Source organism: Sus scrofa, chromosome 1, assembly GCF_054392235.1.
Source record: "Sus scrofa isolate SSC_HxYL_T2T_F1_AM1 chromosome 1, Sscrofa_HxYL_maternal_Yorkshire_Landrace_v2.0, whole genome shotgun sequence".
Taxonomy (NCBI): Eukaryota; Metazoa; Chordata; class Mammalia; order Artiodactyla; family Suidae; genus Sus; species Sus scrofa.
Genome location: NC_139383.1, coordinates 124007364 through 124026542, shown reverse-complemented (window position 1 = coordinate 124026542; position 19179 = coordinate 124007364). Strand labels below are relative to the sequence as shown.

The window sequence follows — 19179 nt, the reverse complement described above, 5'->3', positions numbered from 1 at the left end:
AGCCGAAAAACAAACAAGAAAATAAAGGTAGTCATTTTCTAAGGTAGTTCTCTCATCCTCTGTATCTTAAGCTTTTCTTCGGCCTTCTCACAAGGGGACTACAGAATAAGCAAAATTACTGTACTAGGACGATGATTCTCAAACCTTAATGTACATATGAATCAACTGGGGATCTTGTTAAACTGCAGCTTCTGATTCACTAGGTTTGCAGTGGAACCTGGGATTCTATGTTTTTAAACAGTAATATAACACTGGACTTGAAAGAAATATACAGTCATGTTCAATGCAGCTGTTGCCATTTGGTAAAATCTATATGTCATTTTTGTTTTCATATTTTATAATTTTGTGCAATAATCTTCTTACTTTATAGGGAGCCTAATAGACATTGTTGTTACTTTGTCTTCCAGCAGTACTAATGAAGATGAGGATTTGAACCCAGAACAGAAGATAGAAAGGGAGAAGGAGAGGCGAATGGCTAACAATGCCAGAGAACGCTTGCGTGTGCGGGATATTAACGAGGCATTCAAAGAGCTTGGTCGAATGTGTCAACTTCATTTAAAGAGTGAAAAACCCCAAACAAAACTCCTTATTCTTCATCAGGCCGTGGCAGTCATCCTTAGTCTAGAACAGCAAGTCAGAGGTAAGTAGGTTCAGCAGAGATACGTAACTGTTCTGCATCCTGTGGCCAGACATGTTTGTGTATTGGGCAAGTTCTCCTAATACTTCTGCCATTGCATCATCTGAATCAAGTTTTCTCAATAATTCTCTCAACTCTCTCGCAGTGATTTGGTTAGTATCTGTAGGCTTAGTGCCTCCCACAGACCAGTAGAGGAGAACCCTGTGAAACAATGCAGTGAAGAGCCAGCCTACTGCTCAGCATTAGTGCTTTGTGTTTGTTCTTGTTGACACTGGTCTCCTACATTGTTGAGTTTGCCTGCCTAGACCTGTCTTCCTCTCTGCTCCTTTCTGTCCTCCTACTTCTCTCTACTCAGTTTCTTGTGTACTTTACCCTGGGGCATCTATGAGGCCCTGCTATTTAATAGGATGCCTGGTCATGGCCCCTCCCAGCTTTGCTTCCCATAGATGTCCTTTATACCCATGTCAATAGGTGTCAAAGCTTTTTTGTTGATCCCTGATCAAGAATGCCATGAGCTTCTTGGATGACTGTGCACTGGCATGCCTGTGTGTCCCTAAGGATGAAAGTGTGATTTATACAAGCTTATCCACTCCTCAGTCAGTTTTTGTGTCGGTTTTTGGGGGCTGAGGGGGACGGAAGCTTTGAAACTTCATTTTTTGAACAGTGTTTATTGTATACCTCCTCTATCCTAGCCAACTGTGTTCTAGACCCTGGGTTATCAATTAATACAAGCTTCCATCCCTTTAGAGGTTCTATCAGTCACACTTGCTTTTTTGCTATATTTATATATATTCTTATTCGAAGTTAGAATTGCCTCATCCTAAGCCTTTTTGCTAGATGTGGCCGTGGGTTCCACACCCTACCTCTGACCTCTGTTCACCGACATCAACTTTGTCTTCTGTATTTATTATGTCATATTTTATTTGAAGAAAGCTGGAATAAAAGAGTAGGAGTGGACAGTTGCTTGACAACTACAGCAAGGACCCTCAGCACTGATTATAGAAAGAATAGTCTTTCTAAAGAAACCAGAGTTAGAGAGCTTGAACACATTTTCAGAAAAACATACGTAAGTAATTAACATCTCTCCATTTCTTTCTAATGTTTTTAATGAATAAGAATGATGAATTAATTATTTCGTTCCTAACCAACTTACCACTAAAACCAGATACTTGCTCTTATTGTCTTAAGGTCTTCGAGGTATCTGTAAAGGGTAAATGTTAATGAAATGTAATCAAGAAGTTTTATTCCTCTTTGTGGTATTCATAAAGACAGTCTGATTGTTGCCACTCAGGAAACAGTTTTTCCTTGAGCTTTCACCGTCTCCTGTCACTTGACTAAATTTTTTTTCCTTTTTTTTTTTTTTTTTTTTTTCTTTTTCTTTTATGGCTGCACCCTCAGCACATGAAAGTTCCCAAGATAGGGGTTGAATCAGAGCTACAGCTGCCAACCTACACCACAGCCACAGCAACACTGTATTCTTAACCCACTGAGCGAGGCCAGGAATTGAACCCACATCCTCATGGGTACTAGTTGGGTTCGTTACTACTGAGCCTCAGTAGGAACTCCCATTTGTGTTTTTAAAAATAATTTTTTTTAAGATCAGAAGTATCTACTCTCAGATCCAAGCCATCAAAAAGAGAAATACCTCTATGTTTGAAAAAAGTGATAAACTCTACCATGCCTAGGTGGATCTTATTCATTCATTTTTGAGATTTGACCATGTCATTCCACGCAAGCACCTAGGATAGAAAAGCTGAGTCTTGAGAGAGGATCTAATATCTAGGCGTAGCCAGCTGCCTACTGACTTTCTGGTCACTGTTAAGGGTACTAACTTTTGCATCCAATTCTAGAAAACGCTTTAATAAGGATCCATTGACTGATTAGAATGAACAAAACTTAAATACTCTGAACTGTAACTCCATGAGGGACTATTTTAATATTCATAAAAGCCTACCTTCCTCCCACCTTTATACCCCGGGCCTTTATTTTACAGCTTAATGTAAAAGCCTTGGGATCCATGCAAGACTCTTTGAAGGGCTCACTGTTGCCTGTCTAACAGGGTTTAGAACCCCTCAGGTTCCTTGTATATGGCAGCACCTTCAGCATTTGGTATAACCCTGTCCTTCCCTGCACTTTATCTCCAGAAGTTTTGAGTTATTTTGGTAAACTCTTCACTTTTGAGAACCTCTTCATCCCTACAGGGGCCCTACTCAGCAGCCCTTGGGCCCAGCAAGTTCTATAAAGGTACATATTTTGTTTATGTAACTTACTTTGGACATTCTCTGGACACCTCCTTTGGTTTGGGATGGTGTTCCAAGAACATATCTAGCTCTCCACCACCTGACATCCCTAGACAAGTGGTTATACCCGGAGGGCAGTCAGACCTGGGTCTAGCAGTACATCCTTGAGAAGAACAGAGGTGGGGCTTCCCTTCCAAATCTCAGATCTCGCCAGAGCACTTTCTGTGCCTTGGTGCCCTACAGACCAAATCCTATCTAAACTCTGTAATTGCCTTTTCCATTATCATGACTACAGTTTTACCATTAAAATTTTACTAATCCTTAGCAGATTTCACATATTACCTTCAAGTTTGTACTCTCAGCTTTACTAAAGATTAAATTAGTGGACAAATACTTCCTCCTCAAACTCTTTCACAGGCCAACTCAATCTTCTGGTGATCATTTATGGACAATAGAACTATTAGGATTTTAGTTTCCTGGTCTTTTATTGAGTTTGAAGATGAATGAACTAGCACAGTGGTTCTTAAATCTAGCTGGTCCCAGAATCACCTGAGGCTTTTCCTTTTCCCAAACAGATATCCAGAGACTACCCTCAGTAGATTTTAATTCAGTTGCACTGAGATAGTCAAATATGGTAGTCTTAGCATTGATAATATACCACTCCTCAGTCTCTACTGAATGATAAAAATGGCAGTAACCCACAAGGATAGAGAGAGAAGACAGCAGATGAGAGAGCAAAAAAATGTGTGTAATAGAAAATAGAGTAGTGGTAGATACTTACCTGTAGATAAGTAACTGGCTTATTTAGACAGAAGAAATTAAGTGGATCAGAGAGGAATACCAACAAGAAACAGAACATTTTGCCTTACAGAGCCCCTACCCCTGCTAGCCTCTGCACTTTGGAGCTATGAATTATTGGAAAAGGCAGAAGTCAGACATCAGACCTGAAAGCATATTCATTGGCAGTTTGCTTTGAAAAGTTGGATCCCTAAGTCTGCTCTGTACTTCATACTGCTTTTGGCCTCTCTTCCCTTCCACCGTAGAAGACAGGAGGATTAATTTCTGCAAAAAATGGGAGTTCCCGTTGTGGCGCAGTGGAAATGAATCTGAATAGGAACCATGAGGTTGTGGGTTTGATCCCTGGCCTCACTCAGTGGGTTAAAGATCCAGTGTTGCCATGAGCCATGGTGTAGTTTGCAGTCGAGACTTGGATCTGATGTTGCTATGGCTGTGGCGTAGGCCTGCAGCTGTAGCTCCATTTGGACCCCCTAGCCTGGAAACCTTCACATGCCAAGGGTGTGGCCCTAAAAAGAAAAAAAAATCTGCAAAAAAATGAAATTAGAGCAATCTGGCTAGTCCCAGAATCACATTCAGAATCCTTTTTATTACATTTAGAAAGGATAAAAAACAAGATCCTGCTGTATAGCACAGGGAACTACATCCAGTCTCCTGAGCTAGACCACGATGGGAAAGTATTTTTTAAAAATGCATACATTTATGTATTTATTTTGTCTTTTTGCCTTTTCTAGGGCCGCTCCCGAGGCATATGGAGGTTCCCAGGCTAAGGGCCTAATCAGAGCTGTAGCCACCAGCCTATGCCAGAGCCACAGCAACGAGGGATCCGAGCCGCATCTGCAACCTACACCACAGCTCATGGCAATGCCGGGTCCCCAACCCACTGAGCAAGACCAGGGATTGAACCCGCAACCTCTTGGTTCCTAGTCGGATTCATTAACCACTGGGCCATGACGGGAACTCCAAAAAATACATACATTTATATATATATATACATCTAAGTCAGTTTGTACAGCAGAAACTGGCACAACATTGTAAATCAACTATACTTCAATTTTTTAAAAAACTAAATTTTTTTAAACTATTGGTAAAAGCTAGTAGACCATTAAAAATAACTTTGGATGGAGGGAAAAAAACAAAACAGTTCTCTGTGGAGCAGCAGGTTAAGGATCCAGCATTGTCACTGCAGTGGCTTGGGTCACTGCCATGGCATGGGTTCAGTCCCTGGCCCAGGAACTTTCATATGCCACAGGCACAGCCAAAAAAAAATTAGTAATAACTTTGGATGCTTAAAAAATGAAATTAGAAAGGCTACAAATCTGAAATACCAAGAAGAGCAGAGAATGAGTTGAGCATGAAGCTGAACAGTGAGCCCACCTGCCCTGTGTCCTTCCTGATACTGACAACAAAGATATTAACCCCTATCCTCAAGGAAACTAGATAATTCTTTTCTAGAAAAACTAAAATACTCTCTAGAGAAAAGACCTCCAGTTTTAGGAATTCCAGAGTAAGGATGTTTCACTTTTGAATTACTGTAGAGTTAAACCCATCAGTTTTACTGTTAATATGAAAGGATAACCAAAGATTTAAGAAAAGCCACCATGAAAAAGAAATTGAGATCAAACCAAACAAAAAGGAAACTCAGAAAAAAACAGAAGCATGCAAAAAACATTAGGAAACTTTTTTAAAATGCTAAAATTAATATATTTTAATAAGAAAAGTATATGCATAAGAGAGAAAGAAACCAAGAAAAAGAAACATTCAGATGATATGATAGCAGAAAAAATACAATAAAGAAGTTAACTGATAAAGCTAAGAAAAAATCTCCAGGAAAGTAGAACACAGATGAAAAATAGGAGAGAAGAACTAATAAAATTAGAGCAGATTAATCTATAAGTCTAACATCTGACTGATAGACTTTGTAGAATAAGAGGAGATGGGAGGGAAGAGGGTTATCATGGCAGCGATACAGGAAATTTACCAGTACTGAAGAATACATGTCTCAAGAGTGGTAAAATCTAATCTTGGGCTAAGAAAAGTGATTTTAAAAATTACCTCAAGCTAAAGTACATTATCATGAAATTTCAGAACATCAGGGTTAAAAAGAATATCCTAAAGCTTTTAGAGAATATTTAAGTAGCCCAGAGACAAAGGAACAAGAGTTAAAATGTCATCAGCTCTGAAGAAGTAGTGCTGGATTCCAAGAGACAGTGGAGCAATACCTTCAAAACTCTGAGGAAAAATTGTTTTCAACCTACCATTGTATATCTATCCAAACCATTAATTAAAATATGAAGATAGAATAAAGATACTTCAGGGACTTCCCATTGTGGCGCAGCAGAAACAAATCCAATTAGGAACCATGAGGTTGCAGGTTTGATCCCTGTACTTGCTCAGTGGGTCAGGGACACAGCGTTGCTATGAGCTGTGGTATAGGTTGCAGACACAGCTCGGATCCCACATTGCCCTGACTGTGGCATGGGTCAGTGGCCTCAGCTCTGATTGGACCCCTAGCCTAGGAACTGCCATATACCTGAGGTTCAGGCCTAAAAAGCAAAAAAACAAAAAGCAAAAACCCAAGAATAAAGATATTTCAGATATGCAAGGACTTTAAAATTTAACCTCCCAATTGCACTTTCTCAGAAAGCAGCTGGAACATATGCCTAGGCCAAATAAGATCATAATCAACAAAAACAAAGGTATTGGATCTGGTAAACAAAGGATCTAACACAGGAGAGGAACAAAAAAATATCCCATAACAAGAACTCTACACCTAAGAAAGAATCAGTCCACATTGAAAATAGAAGACAGGTAGCTACAGAAGAAGGCTTCCAGTGAAAGAAGATGGAATTAATGGGTAATATGATGATGTGTTTGAGATTTTAGAAAGACGTGTTGAAAGGCATTTGTCAGCTTAGAGCATTTGGAGGTAGAAGTTAGCATTACTAATAAATGAAAAGCAAAGCAACAATTAACTACAGAAAAAACAAACAGTCATGTGAATAAGGAAACAAAATGCTTGACTTGCAAGTATGTCTACACAGATACAATAGCAAATATTTATCTAATCATAATATCGTTAAGTAACCTAAAATAAGAAGAGATAACCAAACAAAAATTGTGCTATAAACATGTTGAGAAGATAATATTATAAGAGAGACAAGTCCTCAGCCACATATCCAAGGCCAGTAGTAGATCCCTCATAGAAATGTGGGGAAGACAGCCCCTTATCATGCCTTACAGGTAATGTCCGACTTCTTCTTACCTCTCCTTTAGGCCTTCCTGGCTACTTAGCATGTTTGCCATTGGGCTGCTCACACACACGAGAAGTGTGAAGCAACAGCACTAGCATTTGCTTTTTTCAGGATCAAAGCTCACTTTACATTTCACAGAGCTTACTGTAGTATTCTCTTGGTTCTTTCAGCCCTGAGTATTAGCTGATTCGCTATCGGCGTCTACAAGATCTTGCCTAACTTGAGTTTTAGTTTCTGGTCCTTTCTAGCTATTTTGATCATGCCTTCTAGATCTTAGTGTAACACAGAGTCCTAGTTAGCTAAGAGCCATATTCCATTATAAGAGAAATGTGAGAATGAGTGTTTCATTTAGAAAACATTCACATATCACTTACCCTCTTTAGATTTTACATATTTATTTGTCCCCTGTTTTCAGTCTCTTTGGTCATTGTATGAGACTGTTGCCTACACAGTAAAGGGAAAAAGATACCAAATGACAACCTTCTCTTATTAGTCAGAGGAGTATAATTACTGTAAAGAAAGCAGCTCCTAATATTTTTAGATAATTATGGGCACGCTACCAGTTACGCTAATAAATTAAGAGTATATCTTTGTTCCTTCATTGCCTCTTCAGAGTTGCATAGGCTTCATGTCTTTTCTTTTTTTTTTTTTTTTTTTTTTTTTTTGTCTTTGGTTGTTGTTGTTGTTGTTGCCATTTCTTGGGCCGCTCCCGCGGCATATGGAGGTTCCCAGGCTAGGGGTCCAATCGGAGCTGTAGCCACCGGCCTACGCCAGAGCCACAGCAACGCGGGATCCGAGCCGCGTCTGCAACCTACACCACAGCTCACGGCAACGCCGGATCGTTAACCCACTGAGCAGGGGCAGGGACCGAACCCACAACCTCATGGTTCCCAGTCGGATTCGTTAACCATTGCGCCACGACGGGAACTCCTCATGTCTTTTCTTAAACGCAAGGGTTTAGGTGGTGAAATGTTATCTCCATATATAAGTAATAGTCAATAGAGTCAGCCAAGTTTACCATAGTAAAATCTTTTGTCTATTTTTTTTAACTCAGAAGTGAACTGTAAATGTGTATTAAAATATAAACATTCAAGTATGTTTTTACTTTACCTAAAAGAGGGAATACATTAAATAAATTTAAAAAAAAAAAAGCTCTGCTGTGTTGCAATCAGCTGGGCACTCATTTCAGGAAAATCTAACGTAAAAAAATCACAGCTTCTACAAAATACTGTTTTCATTATAGACTAATTTTAAGTGATCTTTTTATATTATAATCATTTAGACATTTTTTATGAGTTTATGAAAATAAGGGTAACAACTTTTATGTTGTATGTTAATAAACTGAAACAACTACACCATCGACTATCATGGGTTAGATATCTTATATTTAGAACTCATTTAAAGAAATTATAATAGAGGGAGTTCCCATCATGGCTTAGCAGAAATGAACCCAGTTGGTTTCCATGAGAATGTGTGTTCAATCCCTGGCTCTGCTCAGTAGATTAAGGATCTGGCGTTGCTGTGAGCTGTGGTGTAGGTCACAGAGGCAGCTTGGTTCAGGCGTTACTGTGGCTGTGGTATAGGCCAGCAGCTGTAGCTCTGATTCAACCCCCTAGCCTGGGAGCTTCCATATGCCGCACGTGTGGCCCTTTAAAAAAAAAGAAAGAGAAGGAAAGTATATAGGAACTGGAGTTCCTAAGTAGATTTTCATCCAGTGGGTCTTCAGTTCACTGGATTTTCTTTACCTTTATTTCATGTAGTAATATCCCACACCTTAAACTCTTCTGAAAATGCCCACATCAAAAGTTCCATTCAGTCTTCTCTGCTGTCTTATATGCAAAGCAGGAAGGGTTTTTATAAGCCTCTCAGTCACACCCTCAGCTGTATAAAGAACATCTCAATCATCTCATTTTACCTATCAAAGGAGAAAAGCAGGATATGTATACAGCAGCTACCTCTCTTCCTAGAAGGGTTGGCACATCTCCTATAGAGGGATGACTGAGTGTCTCTTTCTTGATCATGTTCTGAACTGGTGCGATTCTTAGATAAAAAGCACAGATGCCTTTCTTCAGGTACAAAGAGAATGTCAGCATTCATAATAGTTAAAGGTATTATATCTTAGCAGGACATTGAGGAGATTTGATAGACTAATAACAATGCTTGCCAGGATGTTTGAACAAAGCAGTAAAAGAAGTGCTTTTATTTATTTTATTTTTTTTTTTTTTGCTTTGCTTTTTTTATTGCTCAGTGAAACTATTACATTTATAATTGTACAATGATCATCACAATCCAGTTTTATAGGATTTCCATCCCACACCCCCAGTGCATCCCCCTACCCCGCAAACTGTCTCCTTTGGAGACCATAAGTTTTTCAGTCTATGAGTCAGTATCTGTTCTGCAAAGTTCATTCTTTTTTCAGATTCCACATGTCACATGTTAGTGAAAGCATTTGATGTTGGTGTCTCATTGTCTGACTGACTTCACTTAGCATGATAATTTCTAGGTCCATCCATGTTGCTAAAAATGCCAGTATTTCGTTCCTTTTAATGGCTGAGTAATATTCCATTGTGTACATGTACCACATCTTCTTGATCCACTCCTCTGTCGATGGACATTTAGGTTGTTTCCATGTCTTAGCTATTGAAAATAGTGCTGCAATGAACATTGGAGTACATGTGTCTTTTTGAGTCATGATTTTCTCTGGATAGATGCCCAGGAGTGGGATTGCTGGATCAAATGGGAGTTCTATTTTTAGTTTTCTGAGGAATCTCCATACTGCTTTCCACAGTGGTTGCACTAATGTACAGTCCCACCAGCAGTGTACTAGGGTTCCTTTTTCTCCAAACCCTCTCCAGCACTTACTGTTTGTAGGCTTTGTGATGATGGCCATTTTGGCTGATGTAAGGTGGTACCTCATAGTGGTTTTGATTAGCATTTCTCTGATAATGAGTGATGCTGAACATCTTTTCATGTGTTTTTTGGCCATCTGTATGTCTTCTTTGGAGAATTGTCTGTTTAGATCTTCTGCCCATTTTTTGATGGGACTGTTTGTTTTTTTGGTATGGAGCTGCAGAAGGTGTTTATAAATTTTGGAGATAAATCCCTTGTCAGTTGCTTCATTTGCAAATATTTTCTCCCATTCTGTGGGTTGTCTTTGTTTTGTTTAGGATTTCCTTTGCTGTGCAGAAACTTTTAAGTTTAATTAAGAAAGAACTGCTTTTAGATGCTGATGTAGATCACATCAAATCTTAGAAGACTAAATCATCAGAAGAGAACAAAATGGTCAGTAAGAAGTAGAAGTCTCGAGGCTCATTTAATGCTGAGGTTTTCTCACATCATTGTTGCCTCTGTGTGATGCTATTCATGATGGGAATGAGATTACACAGAGATTGGCAATACCCACAGAAAAGGAAAATTTCTTCACTTTAAGACCCAAGAGTCCATGATTCATAGCTTGTGACTATAATGATAAAATTATTTTTCCCTATTGCAGAGAGAAACCTTAATCCCAAAGCAGCCTGCCTTAAGAGAAGGGAAGAAGAAAAAGTTTCTGCCGTATCGGCAGAGCCACCAACCACGCTGCCAGGATCCCATCCTGGGCTTAGTGAAACTACCAACCCTATGGGTCATATGTAAACATCAGCCAGGTAAGCATGGGTATGAAAACAAAGTAAAAGGAAGTCCCTTGATTCATCTTAAACTGAGTTAGAACCTTTGAAGAAAATTCCCTTGTGTCCATGATAAAGGACACAAGTTATTTGGAATCCAGTAGTTTACCCTTCTGTTATCTAATCATAACAGAAAGCCAGTGTCATTTTATACCAAGTTACTGTTAAAGTCTAATATCATTTGATAATATCATTTGATTCATAAAGATCCCTGCCCCAGGAATTTCCACATGCCATAGGCGTGGCCAGAACAAACAAACAAACAAAAACACAGCAACAACAAAACATTCTTTTTATCTTCCTCTTCCTGGACTAAACAGTTTGCTGCTTTGTGATTTTTTTTTTTTTTTAACAAAGTGAGAACAGCAGTAAAAGGTTGTTGCCCAAGTAGTTAGATAATGTGAATCGCCTTTTTCTTAACTATAGGCATTGACATTCTCTATAAGTTGTAAAGTTAATATTTAGGTGACAGAAATTAATATAGACTATAATTAAATATTTGGGTCAGTAACAAAATACAACAACATGGACTAGGAATAAAACTGGTAACTTCATTTTTATAACCTATCTTCACAAGTGTGTAATTTTTTACTACTTTCATCAGCAAGTAAAAGGAGTAGCAAAACTAAATGGATGGGAGGTTTTAGAGCAGGAAAGAAAATAGATTGCAATTTCATTTCATCACCTTTGTGGCTATCTCATTTTTGAGCTGAAAGTTTGGAATTTGATAGAATATTTCACAGCTGTAAACATTGGTCAATAACTCACCTTTTGCTGAAGAAATTGATTCCTACCAATTCTTCATTTATCCTTCTTAGGATTAGGCTAGACCGAAGCAGAAGATTTCTTTTGGGGACAAAAGAGAAAGTATTGATGTAATTACTTAAAGTGTCAATTATAAATCTAACATTAGCACACTGGAGAAAACTAAATCACCTCTCCCACAGAAAAACAAAAACAGCAGTGTAACAGACTCTGCATGTCAAAGTGACTTTAGGCAAGAGCCAATTAAATTACAGATTCTCTAAAACCCAAGCCATTGTTTCATGTTCTATGGAAACTATAGAATATCATGGAAAAGTATTTTTATTCAAAAATAAACTTTGAAGTCTTTAAAATAAAAACAGCCAGTGTTTGTCGATGCAGAAGTAACTTTCTAAGTTGGCAAATTATGTAGAGGTATCTTCCTATGGTCAGGTCCCAGGTAACCACCAGACTGTGAGAAGAGCACTTGACATCCAGCTTCCTGTGTAGTCCTTTCTTATCTCATTTTAGTTTGTTGTAAACTTCTTCCCAGTCACTCTCCAGCTTTCTTCCACTCTCTCCCCCACCACACATCTCTTCTCCTTTACTGTTTACCGCCTATTCTTTCACTGCTTCTGTATTTCCTGCTATTTGCATAGCTCTACCTTTAACTCAATAATGAGGAAACTCCCCCACTTTAGGTTAAAATTAAACCTGGAGCATTCTCATCTATTGGAAAGAATCCTTTTTTAAAAAAAAAAAAAAAGCGGGTGGTTTTCAAGGTTATGAGAAATGTAGTAAAGGTACTTTGTTCCTTAAGATTTCATGAGGCTAGTGTTTATTATATTGAAATATGTCTTAAAGGTGGCTAATTTCATAAAGGTGGTTATCTGGTTTCAGTTGATAACCTTCAATTCTTTATAGAACTGGAGAGCAGACTAAAACCAGTAAGAAATTGAGCAGCAGGGAAAATGACTGCTAGAATCAAAATGGCTGATAAATGACCACAGAATGATTGACCTAAAAAGCACAAGAGTTTGCCACCACGCAATGTGAGGCCAAGTAGTTTTGAATGTCTCAGTTATCCATTCCTAAGAGCATCACTCTGATACAAAACCGTGGTCCTTATTAAAAAGAAGGTAAAGGTATGATTTTTCCTAAAACTTTTTCCATCCAAAATGGCTGAAATGGGAAATTTCAGAGCTACTACTATGTGTATTATATAAAGAATATAAATATGAAATTTTTACTAATAAAATTTTCTTAATAAATTCATTGCATAAACATTTATTGAGTACTTGCTATGGACCAAGAACTGGAACCAATGTGAAAATCAATACAAAATGGTCCCTGCCCTCAAAAACTTTCAGTTTAGAGGAGATAGATATAGACAATTAACACAGTACAATGGACTGGATGCAGCAATAAATACATGCTTTGTTTAATATCACTTTGATAGGGAGAGAATAAAATAGTTACACAATTAGAAATCTCCTTAGCTAGAAATTATACAGCTGGAAGATAGAGAGGGACCTTGGGAGATCATCATAAGCTAGACACCAACCAAAAAATGCCCAGAACATCTGGAAGCAAAGCAATAGTCAGAACATTTTGAAACCAAACAGGTTGACTTAGGCCACTACCACAGGAAAATGGATACAAGGTCTGCATTTGGCCTTGGGAGGTGTATACGATAACAAACCCCCCAAAAACCACATTCTTACTGTAACCAAGACAGGACTATAGAGGAAAGGGGAAAGAAACTAGGTGAAAGGGGACATTATACTGAAGGCTGAGGTGAACTACCATATTTTAGTATATGTCACCACCCTTCTCTTAATATGCATATAATTTAAATAGCACCATGACAGTTCTGGTTAGACCATATAGGATCAAAGGAGGAACTAATTATGTTTTGATGTCCACCTGTAAATGAGGAAGAAGGTGGCTTTCTCCCCTCCCATTTTTTCTTTGATAATAAAAATGTAGTCCTCTTGGCTGTCAGGGCTGCACTGCCTTGCCTACCCGTTGTGTCTCTCACAAGCATCCTATGCTAGTAAACTTACTCTTTGCTTACCAATAAATAAATGAATACATGCTTTGATGTCATCTCCCCACTGAGACCTGGAGGAGACCTCAGAGCTCAGCCATTGTCACCCTGAATTTTGCCAAAGTGAAGGTCTGCATAGTTGTTATAGCTGCTGTATAATCCTGCATCTTGTGATTCTCTACACACATGATCTCCTTTAAAAATCTTACTATATACATCAAGTAAAACCACTTCAGTTATGCCTTAGAAAGAAGAAACCTCACTTAAAAATCATGTAGCCAACTGCTAATTTAGTGTACACCCGGGTATACATGAGGAATACCAGCTTGTTTTGTTCTGTTCTGGGGAGGTGTTTATATATCTCACGGTGATGTCCTAATTGGTTCTGTTCTCTCCCTGGCTCTCCCTGCCACAGTTCCAGAGTTATCAGTAGGCTAGATAGAAGGTGACCTCTCCTCATAAGGACTTGGACAACTCAGATTATCTGAAGACACAAACCTGATAGGAGGGAGAAGAAAAAACAAAACACTTGAAGCAAGAAATGCAATTGTAATCCTACGATCAAAGCAACTGGTCAACACTTCCATCAGAAGTGAAGATGGGAAGAAGCTCATCCGATAGAACGTCAGCCCATGAGATGTTTGCAACATGTCATTTTGTTGCAAGCAGTGTGTCGCTTCTGCACAATCAGAGACTGTCTCGATCTCTCCACTCACCGTGGAAGTTGCCTTGTGCCTAAACTGAATTGACAAATGCATTGTAACTACAAATTTTATTTATTGTTATGGAACTGTAAGGTCTACATATAAAGGGAAAAAGTTAATGTGGAAAGCTGATCTACACTCAGCTGATGCCAGCATTCTTTAAAGCTGTTCACCTGCAGAGAACAAAGCAGTGACAACCATTGGCCCTTAGCATTCCCGGCATACCTGTTAGTGTCTTAAAAAGGAAGGGAAAAGTTTTTTGTTGCCCTCTCCTATCCTTTTGCCATATGAATAGTGTTTTCCGTGAAATAGGAAAATATGACTTGGTATAGCATTTCTCTCGCTCTCATTTTTTCATTCATTTTTATTTTTTCTTTGTGGGTGTTGTATTTGGTCTCTGAATCTGAATAGTTTATGGTCACAGTCCAGACTCCTCCTTGTAGCCCTGTGTGCTTTGCATATTTACCTTACAAAGATGAGCAGAGACCAGCTGTGACCATAGCCTAGCTAAGATTTTAAAAGGGGAAATTTTGTCCCCTAGATTTTCCCCCCAAATAAACATTGCTTTATTTCTAATAATAACCAAGATTTTTCAAGCTTCTAGGTTTCATAGTAAAGCTTGTAATAGCAAGAAGTGTAAATTACGAGGGAAGAATTTACCTTTTAGAAATTGCTTTGTTTTCCAAGCAGTGAGTACTACATACAGTACTTGTAAAGTGTTAGCTGTAAGTAAGCACAAAATGGATTTAAAATACAAAGAAGATTTTCAGGCTGTGATTATGTTGAACATAACAACCCAATAGTCACCAAGGCAGGTAGTGTGATAAATGAACACACCACTCTGAGGCTAATTACCTAATGGAATACAAGAGCAATGGTCACCCGTGTTTCCTTATTCTAGCCTTTATTTCTCTGTCATTTGGACGGCTGGTCAGTGGGGAGGAATTCAGTGGGTGATGTAATCAACTGCAAACCATCTGCCCCTGTCCCAAGAAGATGAGCCAGATTAGCATTAAACTGGTCCTTGTCACTCCATCTTAATACTCTGCATTAAGGCACCCCTTTGTCTCTAATCCTTGAGAGTTGTTTTTTAAGACATCATAATCACTTTGAACTTCCATGAAACCTGTCTTCCACCACAACCACCCTGGGAGAGAAAAACATGCTAATAAATAAACAAGGTTGTCTTGGCTTAATAATTCCTTATAGCCAATATCAACAGTGGCAATCAGCACACAGAAGAAAGGACCCAAATCACTATGTAACATAAAGATTACTGTTAATTTGAAAGAACAAAAGCAATTAAGACAGAACTTCAGATCCTCCAATCAGGATGATTCCTAACAAATCAGTCTTTTGTGAACATGGTGGACTTTTTGGTTACTTTAATTTGCCTATATTCTCCAGTTACATCAGACTCTATCTGTGGCCTTGTTCTTCATTTCAGTGTTAATCAGCTAAACAGAAGTTGTTGCTTATGATGTGTGAGTGAACATATGCCACTGCCTGGCCTTTTTTCTTCGGAGCTTGTTGTCTTTTTCGCTATATTAGACTTTGCAGTATGCCCAGAAGCTTTCCTTCATAAAATAGAAAGAAAAAAACATTTGGCTTATTTTTCACTGTAGCTAGTCTTTTATACAATAATCTTGTAAGAAAATTTCTTGAATTCTAAATATTACTCTTTCTAGATTTTTGAAATCGAAAAGTTTTCAGTAAAAAGTTTCTTACTTTATTTTATTATATTAGGTAGTAAAAATGTAGGGTTATTTACCATAACCTGTTCATTAATATCAGAAATTTACAATAGCATTTTAAGACCATAGTAGGAATCTAGCATACCGTGTAGTACCTATGGAGTATTGTAAGAGCTAATTGTCCGAGATGAATTGCTCATCTTGTTCTCCAGTTTCCATTGTTGGTTTATTGCAGATTTGTATCCTGTGTCAAATGCAAGGTATTATTGATAAACCTTTTCAACCAGCAGCAAGAAGTTCAAAATTTTTTCTGTCACTGTAACAGAAAACACAATATGTATATAACATTTATGTAGCAATAAATGTGCCATCTTTTTTTTTTTAACATAGTAAACTAGTGAGTTTTTTACATTCCTCTCTCAAACATTAATGCATTTTGGTTTTTTGGGGTTTTTTTTCCCCTCCATCTCATTGCTCCCAGAAATGCCCACACTGCTTTTCTTTCTTTTCTACCAGCTTTCTTGAGATATGATTGACGTATAATAGTTGCGTATGCTCAAGGTGTCAATTGTCATGATTTGATACACATATATACTGCAGAATGGTTACCACAGGAAGGTTCATCTTACACATCCATCACCTTACAGAGTTCCTTTTTTGGGTGTGCGGTAAGAATTTTTAAGGCCCGCTCTATTCTTCATATGTGTGTTGTCTGCAACATTATCTGGGAAACCCATCAGGACAGAGTCAGGTTTGTAGAACTAAGCCGATAGTCTAGTCTATAGCTTCTCTGGGTTGTACATTTCTCCTCTTTCCCTGTCTGCTGATAGTGGCCTTTCAGCCTTTAGGAAAAGGTTGACCAAACATTGATTAGTAGTTAAAATCTGCTTATTTGTAGATCTAGAGAAAAGCGAAGATGGAAAAAGACTCAAATGGAGCTTTTCAAGTTAACATTCTTTGAAGCAGTTTCACGTGTTTTATGTCTCTGTTCTCACAAAAAGCCTGTGTCATAATTAGGGAATGGTATTACTTACTGTTTTCAGATAAGGAATTCTGCTTTTATCCCGGTTTTCACATATACCCCCACCCACCCTCCACCATTGAAAATATGCATAGCAATTATCCATGCGGACTTCATGCTAAGCAAGAGCCTAAGACCACCAGTGGATAAACTTTTTTGGACAGATTTTTGTAGGACCTATGTGTGAGACACCCAAGATCATCATCATACCTTCTTAGTATGACTTTCTTCTCTTGGCAAATTATGAAGTCCACTGTTGACATTAGAGGTCCAACAGACCATTTTACTACTTGTGGGATTTGGTGAAAACAAGTTAGTTTGATTTCTCTTTATACAAATTGATAAATAAAAAGCTCCATCTAAGAAGAAAATATAGAATATTAGAGCTGAAATAAAGCTAAAGGTCATCTCATCAACCCCTCTTAATACATTTATAAAAGCTGAGGCCTACACAGGTTTATGTCTCCAAGATCACATAACTAGTATCAGATCAAGACACTTAAAAACTGCCCTACAAAATCTTGCCTTTAGCTTCTCTTCCTTGTCTCATAGATTTTTAGGCCAATTCTATTCAGGGGCTTCACTTTTTTTCTCTACTACATTTTTTTCTTTCATTTTTCTCTCCTGTAGTTCATATATTTTTTTTCTTCCATGGAAACTCAATTTAAATACACATCACATCGTGCGTGTGTACCTGCATGTGTGTGTATGTGTGTTAAAGGTTAAAGAGTATTAGCTTTGGCATCGGACAGTCCTCAGTTCAGTCCAAGCTCAACATCTAATTAGCTCCATTTCCTTATCTGAAAAACAAAGATACGTATTAGATTTGTTTAAGTATTGAATGAAACAATGTATGGAAAGCTCTTACCATGGTTCCTGTCACATAAGAACTCAATAAATGATAAATATTTTTAAAATAAAGAGTAGCTTTCCTTATAGCCAGCTCCCAGGAAGACTCCTCTTCAGCCATCCTGTGAGAGGTAAACGGTGGTGATATCAACCCCAAGAAGATGTCAACCCACCTCTGCAGAAGTCTACACTCTTCGGGGGGAAATCCAGTGAAACCTTTATTTTCACTGCCCCTCAAATGGCTACATTTTATGAGGACTTTTTTTAAACCCTCACATTTCGAAAGTGAGCCAGTAAGCTTTGCCCTTTTATGCGTTAGCAGCTGTGTCAGTTTGGGTCCTCAGGAAGCAGAAACCAAATGGAGTTAGGCATGCAAGAGGTTTATTGAAGGTAGTACCTGTGGAAACAGAAGGGAAAGAAATCAGAAGTAATTATGGATGGTCTTCAGACCATGATGCAGTTCTGACATCTGTGAAAGAAGGGGAGAAGGGAGGAGGATTAGGTAGGAAGAACTACCGGCATCTCTGGAGAAAGTCCTGGGCAGTCCACTGAGGTCCAAGAAGATTGCCCACTGGGGAGGCTTGTGTTGGACAGAAGTGGTAAGGTACCAGTGTCCCTGTGGTGGGCAGTCACCCGGGAGTTACCTGGGGAGACAGGCCTCAGTTTGAAAACTGCAAAGGTGCTGCCTCTGGAGGCTGATGGCCAACGTCTTCTTGACAGGTTATCCTTTAAAGGGAGATCTCAGAAGAGTGTCTCCACGGCTTTCACAATACCTCATTGCTACTTCCTACAGACTGTCAGAACAAAACTAAAGGGTCTTTTGTGGTCACTGGGGCCAAAGCTGACCTCAGCAGGCTGATGAGAATTTCTAAAACTGCAGTTCTTTCTCCCCCAGCATTCTGCAGTCAAAGAATCCTACACATGTTACCAAGGAGGACAAATACCCTTCCTCTTCCATCTTCATGGGCCATGATGTGGCCAGGTATAATCTGAGACCCTAAAGTTGCTGTGCTTAGCATTCTGGTGGTCTTCACCGGACCTGGTGTTAGTCCCTGCCTTGTGGGTCAGTGGACAGTCCACAAGGTCTTTGTGGTCACTTGGCTTTGTTTTGAGGTGTTTCCCTATGCTGCCCACAGCCTCAGGAGTGCTTACCTCTGCCCTGTACCTGCATGTTCATGGGAGTGGAAACAAATCCAACTAGTAACCATGAGGTTTCAGATTCAATCCCTGGCCTTGTTCAGTGGGTTAAGGATCTGGTGTTGCCGTGAGCTGTGGTGTAGGTTGCAGGCTCGGCTCAGATCCCAAGGTGCTATGGCTATGGCTGTGGCCATGGCCAGCGGCTACAGCTCTGATTCAACTCCGAGACTGGCATCTTCCATATGCCGTGTGTGTCGCCCTAAAAAGCAAAAAAAAAAAAAAAAAAAAAAAAAAAGTCATTTCAAAACCTTTTTTTTTTTTTTTTTTTTTTTAGGACTGTACGTACCCTCAGCATATGGAAGTTCCTAGTCTAAGGGTTTTATCAG

General features: G+C 38.8%; 1 protein-coding gene across 24 annotated transcripts in view; it reads left to right on the top strand.

Moving 5' to 3' along the window:
- Nucleotides 1-16171, top strand: part of TCF12 (transcription factor 12) — a 372042-nt gene extending 355871 nt beyond the window's left edge. For 12 of the 24 annotated variants that reach the window (XM_021094715.2, XM_021094704.2, XM_084969204.1 and 9 more), the window contains 3 exons: nt 411-640; nt 10420-10573; nt 13804-16171. In XM_021094715.2, coding sequence (XP_020950374.1) covers nt 411-640; nt 10420-10562 — 373 coding nt within the window. In that variant the 3' untranslated portion in view covers nt 10563-10573; nt 13804-16171. Of the gene's footprint in view, nt 1-407; nt 641-10419; nt 10574-13803 lie in introns of all 24 variants that reach the window. The other 12 variants (XM_021094708.2, XM_021094696.2, XM_084969182.1 and 9 more) reach the window with 1 other exon arrangement.
- The last annotated feature ends 3008 nt before the right edge of the window (nt 16172-19179 follow it).